This window comes from Cherax quadricarinatus, unplaced genomic scaffold (genome assembly GCF_038502225.1).
Source record: "Cherax quadricarinatus isolate ZL_2023a unplaced genomic scaffold, ASM3850222v1 Contig2399, whole genome shotgun sequence".
Classification (NCBI taxonomy): domain Eukaryota; kingdom Metazoa; phylum Arthropoda; class Malacostraca; order Decapoda; family Parastacidae; genus Cherax; species Cherax quadricarinatus.
The window spans coordinates 38084-50756 of record NW_027197425.1 but is presented as its reverse complement, the minus strand read 5'-3'; the positions used below and the strand labels follow the sequence as shown (position 1 = coordinate 50756).

General features: G+C 38.2%; 1 protein-coding gene across 1 annotated transcript in view; it reads right to left on the bottom strand.

The window, feature by feature from the left end:
* Nucleotides 1-1005: 1005 nt before the first annotated feature.
* Nucleotides 1006-12673, bottom strand: part of LOC128696519 (zinc finger protein 271) — a 48095-nt gene continuing 36427 nt past the window's right edge. The window contains exon 4 of the mRNA XM_070081344.1: nucleotides 1006-3313. Coding sequence (XP_069937445.1) covers nucleotides 2470-3313 — 844 coding nt within the window. The 3' untranslated portion in view covers nucleotides 1006-2469. The remainder of the gene's footprint in view (nucleotides 3314-12673) is intronic.

Here is a 12673-nt window from a genome sequence, read left to right as displayed (position 1 = left end):
TTTTTCTTATGAAATGATAGAGAATCTTTTCCCGATTGTAATGACACCAAAAAAACGAAATTTGATGGAAAACTGACGGAATTACGCTCTCGCGAAGTTAGCGACCTCGGCGATATTTACAAATCGGCGATTTCGCCCACTTTGAGCCCTATTTTCGGCTAATTCCATTGTTCCAGTCGACCAAACTCATAGCTATTTCTTTAGAACTCCATTTTTTCTATCGATTGAGTACAAGAAACTGCCCATTTACCGATTTCAACTACCCAATAACGTGGTCAGAAATTTGCAATTTGGCCAATTTCACGAAAATTAAAAAATATGACAATTTCAAAATAAGGTCCAGAATGAACAATGCAGACATTCCTGGCTCTAAAATAACATTTTCTTTGTTCATCAGTCATGTCTCCAGGCCCCTCTGATATTACTCTTGCTTTCTATTTTGAATTTTTATTCAAACAAAAAATAGAAGATTTACTGTTATGCAGACTACTGCAATACTGTAATAATTGTATAAATAACATCAACCCATTCATGACTGCATATTAGAATGGCTAGTTGGACATTTATTGGACAATGACATCATTTGTTTACTTTTGAACATCGGCAAAAATCAAACATTTCCCCTACTTTGAGCTCCATTTCCAGGTTCTTTTTATAGTAAAATCAATCAAAATCACCTCTATTTCTATAATATGTTTTCCATTCTATCAAATGAGACCAAGAAAACGAGAATACAACCATAAATACTATACGAAAATAGACCACAAAGTCGGCATTTTAATTAAAAAAAAAAAACGGTCGGAGTTTTTTTTTTCTCATTATGCACTGCGTGCTCCAGGATTTTTTTTATATGGTGCACACTGACCACACAGACCCATTCTCTCACATGTGGGCCTACCAGCTTTCTCCTGCTTGATTTGAAGCCGCTAGAATTTATGAGTATATATACGTCAAACACGGTACCTCGTAAGACGTATATATACGACCCGCGACAGTCAAAGAGGGGGATGGGAAGGAACTTAGATTTTGAGGAAGGAGACAAGAGGTCTAACTCATGGGATCAAGAGCCCCTTTGCCATGCCAAGAAATCCCCCTTGAAGGGATTGAGTTGTTTAGATCATGCTGATCCATGAAAATCAGTAAGTTGGCATCTCATCACCCTTTCAAAGACTTGTGTAATTTTGTCATTGCTCTTCTGCTTACTCGTGTGCAGAGGAGCTACATCTGCCCTTACTCAATATCTGGGAAATCAAGTATATCTAAGAATTTTCTTCGAAGAATACTGAATATTTGTACTAATGATAATTTCCGGGAATTTAGCCGAGATGCTGCATGTATGGTCATGTGTTTCATTATTTTTTTCAAATTCTGAATTTGATTCTAATAATCATAATGACACAATTGTAATAAAAAATATGACAAGCCAGTCCCAGAACTAGTCATTTATAATGGCTATGAATGGACTCGAGCTAGAGCATGCCACAGTCATGCTGGTGTATGATTTAGCTGCAAAAACCTGTATTTATGGTCAGTGGGGTCCATGCTAATCCTCCTAAAACTAGCAAGGGAGGGCACCATCCTAATAGGATTCATCAAGCTAGATATATTACTATATTCATTAATTATGTTAACAAGAACACCACTGTGACCATAATTGCAGGTTTTTATGGATCAATCTCACACCAGCCTGGCCATGCCAAACTCTAGATCAAGTCCCCTCAAACGTCTAATGAATGACTTGTTTTGAAGACTTGCTTTCCATGGCATCAAACCCTACAATGAGTGACTTCTTTACTACTGTGTTATTACAATTTCATGAGTCGTTTCTAACAGCTTTGAAGGGGACTTGAATTAGCGCATGCCACAGCCTTATTGGTGTGAAAATAGTCTGTAAAAACCTACATTTACTGTTTCCAAGAAAATACCTGATGGCTCATTGTATATTTTGTCCCAATCAGCTCTCTGACTGGTGAAGTTAAATTTCCTGTACATTCCCTCATGCTAGATATTCGCACATCCTTTACACATGGGTATCCAAATACACACGGATATCCAAACTTTTGTGTGGTTGTGACCAGAGTACTGTACATTTTATCTCATAGTGTTATGTGTCTGATATTTCTTCATTATTCATGATCAGATTTTATGTATTTCTTATTTCTAGCAGACTTATCTGTTAGCTCAAAACAAACTTTTTCCATGGTATTTTTGTTGACCTAGAAAGCTTCTAAAAGTTTTTTCTGGTAAAATGCTGCTAACATCTTTGTTTTACTTTTGGAAGGCTGAAATCTCCAAGGGAGGCAGTATTTGGCGAGGGATTTTCAAAGCAGCTACCTATCTTTCTTGTTTATTCAGTGAATTCCTTTGCATTGGCTGAGAGTAGCTAACATACCAGGATAATTACTAGATTGTTCTTAACTTAAATGTGCACAACTCCTTCCACTTCCAGAAACTGAACACTAATATGACCTAATTTTTATGAACTCTCATGTGCTTTACTAAACTCGAATGATCTGAAAACTCTTTTAGACATTTTGAACAATGATATGGTTTCTCTCCACTATGAACTCTTATATGTCTTACTAAATTGGATTTATGTGAAAAGTCTTTTGCACACACTGAACAATGATATGGTTTTTCCCCTGTATGAATTCTCATGTGTTTTACTAATGCAGACTTATCAGAAAATTCTTTTAGACATACTGAACACTGGAACAGTTTTTCTCCAGTATGAATCCTCATGTGATTCACTAAACTAGATTTATCTGAGAAGTCTTTTACACACTCGGAACACTGGTATGGTTTCTCCCCAGTATGAACTCGCATGTGTCTTATTAAACTGGATTTATCTGAAAACTCTTTGAGACATTCGGAACAGTGATATGGCTTTTCTCCAGTGTGAATTTTCATATGTTTTAATAAGTTAAATTTTAAGGAAAAAGCTTTTAGACACACTGAGCACTGATATGGCTTCTCTCCAGTATGAACTCTCATGTGATTGATTAAATGAGCATTTTTAGAAAAAATTTTCACACATACTAAACACTTGTATGGTTTCTCTCTAGTATGAATTTTCATGTGTTGCACTAAATTAGATTTTAGAGAAAACCCTTTTAAACACATTGAACATGGATATGGTTTCTCTTTTGTATGAGTTTTCATGTGTTGTACTAAGATAGACTTTAGAGAAAAATCTTTTAGGCACTCTGGACAATGATATGGCTTCTCTCCAGTATGAATTCTCATATGTTTTATTAAGGTAGAGTTATAGGAAAAGTCTTTTAGACACACTGAACACTGAAGTGCTTTTTTGCTTTTGCAAATTCTCTTCAAAGATGCACAATGAGACTTTTGTGAGGAGTGTTTTAGAGACTGTGAATACTGATATAATTTATCCTGTGTGTGTAGAATAATTTGTGATCTTTGAATACGTTCTTTTTCAAGTATATCAGACATAGTTAACATTAAACTGATAATATTCTATATGAACTATGAGAGCTTAACGAGATGAAATTTTTTCTGATATTTCATTACACTGAAAACCAATTTTTCTGAATTTCTGTTTTATTACAATATTATAAACACAGGCAAGTGATAAACCCATAAGGATCATACAGAGAAAATTAAAAAGGAATGATGATTCACAATTACTAGGACAGCTCCAAGTCCTTGAAAGCCCTGAAGGGCTTTCTAATACCGTATACAAATTTAAATATTTGTTGTCAAAGCTTTCACACCACTTTTGAAATAATGTATATTGTTATAAGTTACATACATATTATATATATTATCATGCATATTATTAAAGCCAATTTATAAAAAAAAATTCATGTTACTACTGCAGTCTTGGTACTTCCTATCCACACAAGATATTGCTACTATGATCTTGCTTTATGCAAATTTTACTTATGACAAGCACCAGGAATGTGTTTAGTATAGATATATATATATAAGTTATTTAAAATTTGTATGACAGTCAGCTATATTAATGCATTCCCTTATTAATGAAATGGCATACAGCTTGATAAACATCTTTTTCATGCAAAATTGGAGCCTTATAATGTGCCCAACACAGTACATGGGACAATGATTGCTAGGGCAGGAATTTTATCAAGGGAAAAATGAGGTTAAATCATATTACATTTGGGGGCACAAAATTTATAATAGTAATGAACAGTAAAACAGAGCAGAGCAGAGGGATGGGATGGGATGGGATGAGGTGGGGACTAAGACAGATGAGAAATTATGTAACTGATATAGCAGATACTATCATTACTGCTGCACAATGGTCATACATAGTACCTTCCTCATAATACCATTCATACATTTATCATCATACTGCTGCACAATGGTTACATGAACAACACCTCTATAATACAGCAGAACATTCAATCTTTGCAATACTCTTGTACAATGCACATTCATATTAAAAACTTAAAGAAGAATCAGCACATTTTGTTGAAGAAAGAGATTAACTTAAGCACACTTCATGCTGATGATACTATACTTGAAATAATTTTGTGAAAAAATTTGTAATGCAAACTGAGATAACATTGTACATAATAAGCCTAAGTAAGTCAGGAGAATGAATGTCAAAACACACTATTAAGGAGTCTCTCTTGACAAACATGGCACAGGTGATGACACTGTACGTATGTAGCATTTCCATCACTGCAATTAAATAATGCCATCACTATACATATTTCAGTATATATGTAGCATATATGAGCTTTATAACACTGAAGATCTGCAGTGGAAGCACTACAAATGCAATTCCTCTTCTTAATGAAAATGACAACTTGCAGTATTGGCCCACTACCAGCCTCTGGTGCCAGATTACCTACATAAAATAAATGTCACATTAAGTGGAATATAAGACAAAATATAGTTTTGTTAAATTTTTTACTTTACGCACATTTTAAATGTATTAATATTACAAATTATAAATAATTATTACAATACAGTGGTACCTCAAGTTTCGGCTGTTAAAGAACGAATTTGTTCCCATCAGAGATTATGTAAATTAGATAAGTCCGTTTCAGACCCCCAAAAATACACTTACAAAAGCACTTACAAAAACACACTTATATAACTGTTAGAGTTGAGAGCCGTTTGAAACTCAAGGTACCACTGTACTCTAAATACACAAAGTACAGTGGATCCCCAGATTAAGACGTCATTGGATTAAGAAAATAATTGGATTATGTAACGTTTTTGCATCAAAATACTGGCTCGGTTAATGACGCTGAACTCGGTTAAAGTCATTCGTCCGGGACATGTCCGCATGCCGTGAGCGGCCCAGCCACTCCATGTACAGCCAGTGTGCCACTGTTTACAATCCAGTGAGGAAGATTCCATGTGTACATGCGATACATTTTGTATTATTCCATTGTTTTTAGTGCTTGTAGCTGCTAAATAAGCCACCATGGGCCCAAAGAAAGCTTCTAGTGCCAGCCCTTTGGTAGAGGGTGAGAAACACTATAGAATTCAAGAAAGAGATCATTGCAAAATACGAAAGTGGAGTGTGCGTCTCCGAGCTGGCCAGGTTGTATAACAAACCCCATACAACCATCACTACTATCTTGGCCAAGAAAAAGGCAATCAAGGAAGCTGTTGTTGTGAAAGGTGCAAATATGCTTACAAAACAGAGATCGCAAATACTCTAAGATGTGGAGAGACTTTTGTTGGTGTGGATCAACAAGAAACAATTAACAGGAGATAGTGTTTTGCAATTATATTTAAAAATCATTAAGAAAATGCCTGGAACTAGTGCTCATATTGGTGAATTTAAGGCCAGCAAAGGCTGGTTTGAGAGATTTAAGAATCATAGTGGCATACACAGTGTGATAAGGCATGGTGAGGCTGCCAGTTCTGACAAAAAAAAGTGGCTGAAAAATATGTCCAGGACTTCAATGGGTACATAGAGGCGGAAAAATTAAAACCCCAACAAGTGTTCAATTGTGACAAAATAGGCCTGTTTTGGAAGAAAGTGCCAAACAGGACCTACATTACTCACTTACTCACCCACAACTAAATAAATACTAATTAACTGTATCTCATAAATGTATAACCTGTGACCCTATCAAACTGTTTTTTTTGTAATTACATCACCTAATAGAATACTCCATTCTCTTGAATGCACAGTAACTCATCAGATGCCCATATGACCTGTTTCTGCACTACAAATCACTGATTTTATTCGACTTGACCGGATTATATGATAAATTGTGCTACAAATTTGTACAACTATAAAGCTTCTTATTTGAAATACTCATTTGTACTTCATGTTGTAATTTGTTTACTGTAATTTTTACCAGTGAATATATCATTGCTTAGTTAATCTTAAGTCAATTTTAAGCCTGCCCACAATTCTCTGCATACAAGGGGCTTTTGGCATGTACACTCAACCACTGTATTTCTTTTGTACAGCTATGTATCATACCCAAATAATAAATAAATAAATAAAATTATTATACAGATATTCATAAACAATGTCATACCCTTAAGGATCACAATGCTAATTCTTGTACAAGTTCCACACATCATTCTTAAGCAAGAAGGATGTAAAATGGCAGGTACAGTGCCTGCACTCTAAAGGGGGGAGGACAGGGACATCTAAACTGTGTGTCTGCACACCTCTGGCAAGACAGTGAGTGTAAATAATGGTGAAAGTGTTTCTTTCTTGTGTCACCCTGCCTAAGTGGAAGATAGCGAGCATGTGAAAAATAAATACTGTATTATATTTTGAGAGAGAGAGAGAGAGAGAGAGAGAGAGAGAGAGAGAGAGAGAGAGAGAGAGAGAGAGAGAGAGAGAGAGAGAGAGAGAGAGAGAGAGAGAGAGAGAGATAGAGAGATAGATAGATAGAGAGATAGATAGAGAGATAGAGAGATAGATAGAGAGATAGATAGAGAGATAGATAGAGAGATAGATAGAGAGATAGATAGAGAGATAGATAGAGAGATAGATAGAGAGATAGAGAGAGAGATAGAGTGTGTGTGAGTGTGTGTGTGTGTGTGTGTGTGTGTGTGTGTGTGTGTGTGTGTGTGTGTGTACTCACCTATTTGTACTCACCTATTTGTGGTTGCAGGGGTCGAGTCATAGCTCCTGGCCCCGCCTCTTCACTGATTGCTACTAGGTCCTCTCTCTCCCTGCTCCATGAGCTTTATCATACCTCGCCTTAAAACTATGTATGGATCCCGCCTCCACTACTTCACTTTCTAGACTATTCCACGACTTGACTACTCTATGACTGAAGAAATACTTCCTAACATCCCTTTGATTCATCTGAGTCTTCAACTTCCAATTGTGACCTCTTGTGTCTGTGTCCCATCTCTGGAACATCCTGTCTTTGTCCACCTTGTCTATTCCCCTGCAGTATTTTATATGTCGTTATCATGTCTCCCCTGATCCTCCTGGCCTCCAGTGTCGTCAGGCCGATTTCCCTCAACCTTTCCTCGTAGGACAATCCCCGTAGCTCTGGGACTAGTCTTGTTGCAAACCTTTGCACTTTCTCTAATTTCTTGACGTGCTTGACTAGGTGTGGATTCCAAACTGGTGCTGCATACTCCAGTATGGGCCTGACGTAAATGGTATACAGTGTCTTGAACGACTCCTTACTGAGGTATCGGAACGCTATCCGTAGGTTTGCCAGGCGCCCGTATGCTGCAGCAGTTATCTGATTTATGTGCGCCTCAGGAGATATGCTCGGTGTTATACTCACCCCCAGATCTTTTTCCTTGAGTGAGGTTTGCAGTCTTTATTAACACACTGGCCGATTCCCACCAAGGCAGGGTGGCCCGAAAAAGAAAAACTTTCACCATCATTCACTCCATCACTGTCTTGCCAGAAGGGTGCTTTACACTACAGTTTTTAAACTGCAACATTAACACCCCTCCTTCAGAGTGCAGGCACTGTACTTCCCATCTCCAGGACTCAAGTCCGGCCTGCCGGTTTCCCTGAATCCCTTCATAAATGTTACTTTGCTCACACTCCAACAGCACGTCAAGTATTAAAAACCATTTGTCTCCATTCACTCCTATCAAACACGCTCACGCATGCCTGCTGGAAGTCCAAGCCCCTCGCACACAAAACCTCCTTTACCCCCTCCCTCCAACCTTTCCTAGGCCGACCCCTACCCCGCCTTCCTTCCACTACAGACTGATACACTCTTGAAGTCATTCTGTTTCGCTCCATTCTCTCTACATGTCCGAACCACCTCAACAACCCTTCCTCAGCCCTCTGGACAACAGTTTTGGTAATCCCGCACCTCCTCCTAACTTCCAAACTACGAATTCTCTGCATTATATTCACACCACACATTGCCCTCAGACATGACATCTCCACTGCCTCCAGCCTTCTCCTCGCTGCAACATTCATCACCCATGCTTCACACCCATATAAGAGCGTTGGTAAAACTATACTCTCATACATTCCCCTCTTTGCCTCCAAGGACAAAGTTCTTTGTCTCCACAGACTCCTAAGTGCACCACTCACCCTTTTCCCCTCATCAATTCTATGATTCACCTCATCTTTCATAGACCCATCCGCTGACACGTCCACTCCCAAATATCTGAATACATTCACCTCCTCCATACTCTCTCCCTCCAATCTGATATCCAATCTTTCATCACCTAATCTTTTTGTTATCCTCATAACCTTACTCTTTCCTGTATTCACTTTTAATTTTCTTCTTTTGCATACCCTACCAAATTCATCCACCAACCTCTGCAACTTCTCTTCAGAATCTCCCAAGAGCACAGTGTCATCAGCAAAGAGCAACTGTGACAACTCCCACTTTATGTGTGATTCTTTATCTTTTAACTCCACGCCTCTTGCCAAGACCCTCGCATTTACTTCTCTTACAACCCCATCTATAAATATATTAAACAACCACGGTGACATCACACATCCTTGTCTAAGGCCTACTTTTACTGGGAAATAATCTCCCTCTTTCCTACATACTCTAACTTGAGCCTCACTATCCTCGTAAAAACTCTTCACTGCTTTCAGTAACCTACCTCCTACACCATACACCTGCAACATCTGCCACATTGCCCCCCTATCCACCCTGTCATACGCCTTTTCCAAATCCATAAATGCCACAAAAACCTCTTTAGCCTTATCTAAATACTGTTCACTTATATGTTTCACTGTAAACACCTGGTCCACACACCCCCTACCTTTCCTAAAGCCTCCTTGTTCATCTGCTATCCTATTCTCCGTCTTACTCTTAATTCTTTCAATAATAACTCTACCATACACTTTACCAGGTATACTCAACAGACTTATCCCCCTATAATTTTTGCACTCTCTTTTGTCCCCTTTGCCTTTATACAAAGGAACTATGCATGCTCTCTGCCAATCCCTAGGTACCTTACCCTCTTCCATACATTTATTAAATAATTGCACCAACCACTCCAAAACTATATCCCCACCTGCTTTTAACATTTCTATCTTTATCCCATCAATCCCGGCTGCCTTACCCCCTTTCATTTTACCTACTGCCTCACGAACTTCCCCCACACTCACAACTGGCTCTTCCTCACTCCTACAAGATGTTATTCCTCCTTGCCCTATACACGAAATCACAGCTTCCCTATCTTCATCAACATTTAACAATTCCTCAAAATATTCCCTCCATCTTCCCAATACCTCTAACTCTCCATTTAATAACTCTCCTCTCCTATTTTTAACTGACAAATCCATTTGTTCTCTAGGCTTCCTTAACTTGTTAATCTCACTCCAAAACTTTTTCTTATTTTCAACAAAATTTGTTGATAACATCTCACCCACTCTCTCATTTGCTCTCTTTTTACATTGCTTCACCACTCTCTTAACCTCTCTCTTTTTCTCCATATACTCTTCCCTCCTTGCATCACTTCTACTTTGTAAAAACTTCTCATATGCTAACTTTTTCTCCCTTACTACTCTCTTTACATCATCATTCCACCAATCGCTCCTCTTCCCTCCCGCACCCACTTTCCTGTAACCACAAACTTCTGCTGAACACTCTAACACTACATTTTTAAACCTACCCCATACCTCTTCGACCCCATTGCCTATGCTCTCATTAGCCCATCTATCCTCCAATAGCTGTTTATATCTTACCCTAACTGCCTCCTCTTTTAGTTTATAAACCTTCACCTCTCTCTTCCCTGATGCTTCTATTCTCCTTGTATCCCATCTACCTTTTACTCTCAGTGTAGCTACAACTAAAAAGTGATCTGATATATCTGTGGCCCCTCTATAAACATGTACATCCTGAAGTCTACTCAACAGTCTTTTATCTACCAATACATAATCCAACAAACTACTGTCATTTCGCCCTACATCATATCTTGTATACTTATTTATCCTCTTTTTCTTAAAATATGTATTACCTATAACTAAACCCCTTTCTATACAAAGTTCAATCAAAGGGCTCCCATTATCATTTACACCTGGCACCCCAAACTTACCTACCACACCCTCTCTAAAAGTTTCTCCTACTTTAGCATTCAGGTCCCCTACCACAATTACTCTCTCACTTGGTTCAAAGGTTCCTATACATTCACTTAACATCTCCCAAAATCTCTCTCTCTCCTCTACATTCCTCTCTTCTCCAGGTGCATACACGCTTATTATGACCCACTTTTCGCATCCAACCTTTACTTTAATCCACATAATCCTTGAATTTACACATTCATATTCTCTTTTCTCCTTCCATAACTGATCCTTCAACATTACTGCTACCCCTTCCTTAGCTCTAACTCTCTCAGATACTCCAGATTTAATCCCATTTATTTCCCCCCACCGAAACTCCCCTACCCCCTTCAGCTTTGTTTCGCTTAGGGCCAGGACATCCAACTTCTTTTCATTCATAACATCAGCAATCATCTGTTTCTTGTCATCCGCACTACATCCACGCACATTCAAGCATCCCAGTTTTATAAAGTTTTTCTTCTTCTCTTTTTTAGTAAATGTCTACAGGAGAAGGGGTTACTAGCCCATCGCTCCCGGCATTTTAGTCGCCTCATACGACACGCATGGCTTACGGAGGAAAGATTCTTTTCCACTTCCCCATGGACAATAGAAGAAATAAAGAAGAACAAGAGCTATTTAGAAAAAGGAGAAAAACCTAGATGTATGTATACATTTTATTCATTCTGCAGTATGTATCAGGTTTCCATGTTATTTATATCGTTTATGTCATATTAGATGAATTGTGATAGATAAATAAGCCATAGAGTTAATATTAGCATCGTATTCATGCCTTCTGAGAGCAGGAATTCCTTTGGAATGAATTAATGGCATTTCAATAAATTTAAATGAGGAAAACTGACTCAGCATACAAGCAGATTGGGATACGAGCAAGGTCATGGAATGGATAAAACTCGGAAGCCGAGGTTCCACTATCTTTATTTACTACATTTATATGGTATACAGGCCTAGCTAACATTAGTGACATACTACTACACAGAAAGCCCATTGTTATGCAGAGCATTTCGGGCAAATTAGGTCCTTGTTCCAGGATGTGACCCACACCAGTTGCCTAAATCCCAGGTACCCATTTTACTGATGGGTGAACATAGACCACCAGTGTAAAGAAACACGCCCAATGTTTCTACCCACGCTGCTAATCTAACGCAGACCCTTACCGTGTGAAAGCTTTAGCGACCAGGCCATCATATAACTGTCAAAAATGCTATGCATAACTACATACCTTTTTCTTTTAAAATTTATTATTTGCTGTTAGCTAAGCACTTTAAGTCAAATGTATCCTCTTGGGGAATATGATTACCTTATTTATCCTATGTTATATTCTAATTAATTGTTATCTGCCTGTGATCAACCTGACAGAATATTGCCACTAAGTTAGGTAGGACAAATGAGCAATTAATTGGACATTATTTCTACGTTTCACTCTGTAATTACTTTATTAAGCTCCTGGAGCATGTGTTGAAACATACCTACACTAAATTTTTCATTAGTTGCTCATATGTTCTCACACCTGACAATCATTACTACGTTATATTCTTGATTAATTATGACTGTTACCTGACTGTGACCAATGTCAGTCATCACTGTAAATAAGTAGCTTATTTAGGTATAGGTACACACAAGTGCAATCTTCATGCATAGTAACATGTGTGTAAGTTACTTAGGATAATCGCCCACCCAAAAAAAAAAGTCTGAAAAAGTGACTTATTTACATTACAGATAAATTAATCATATAATAATGTACATAATCTGGAAACTTGCTAGTTTAATTTTGTCTTCTAATTTTTAAATAATTTTAAAATTCAGATAGGCAAATGAGTGACAGAGATAAGATAAGATAAGATAAGATTTTGTTCGGATTTTTAACCCCGGAGGGTTAGCCACCCAGGATAACCCAAGAAAGTCAGTGCGTCATCGAGGACTGTCTAACTTATTTCCATTGGGGTCCTTAATCTTGTCCCCCAGGATGCGACCCACACCAGTCGACTAACACCCAGGTACCTATTTGCTGCTAGGTGAACAGGACAATAGGTGTAAGGAAACGTGTCGGAATTTCCACCCGCCGGGAATCGAACCCGGGCCCTCCGTGTGTGAAGCGGGAGCTGTAGCCACCAGACCATCGGGCCACCGGACACACATCACCAATGGAAATAAGTCACTGTCTAATTTTTGGGGGGTAATCCTAGGTAATTT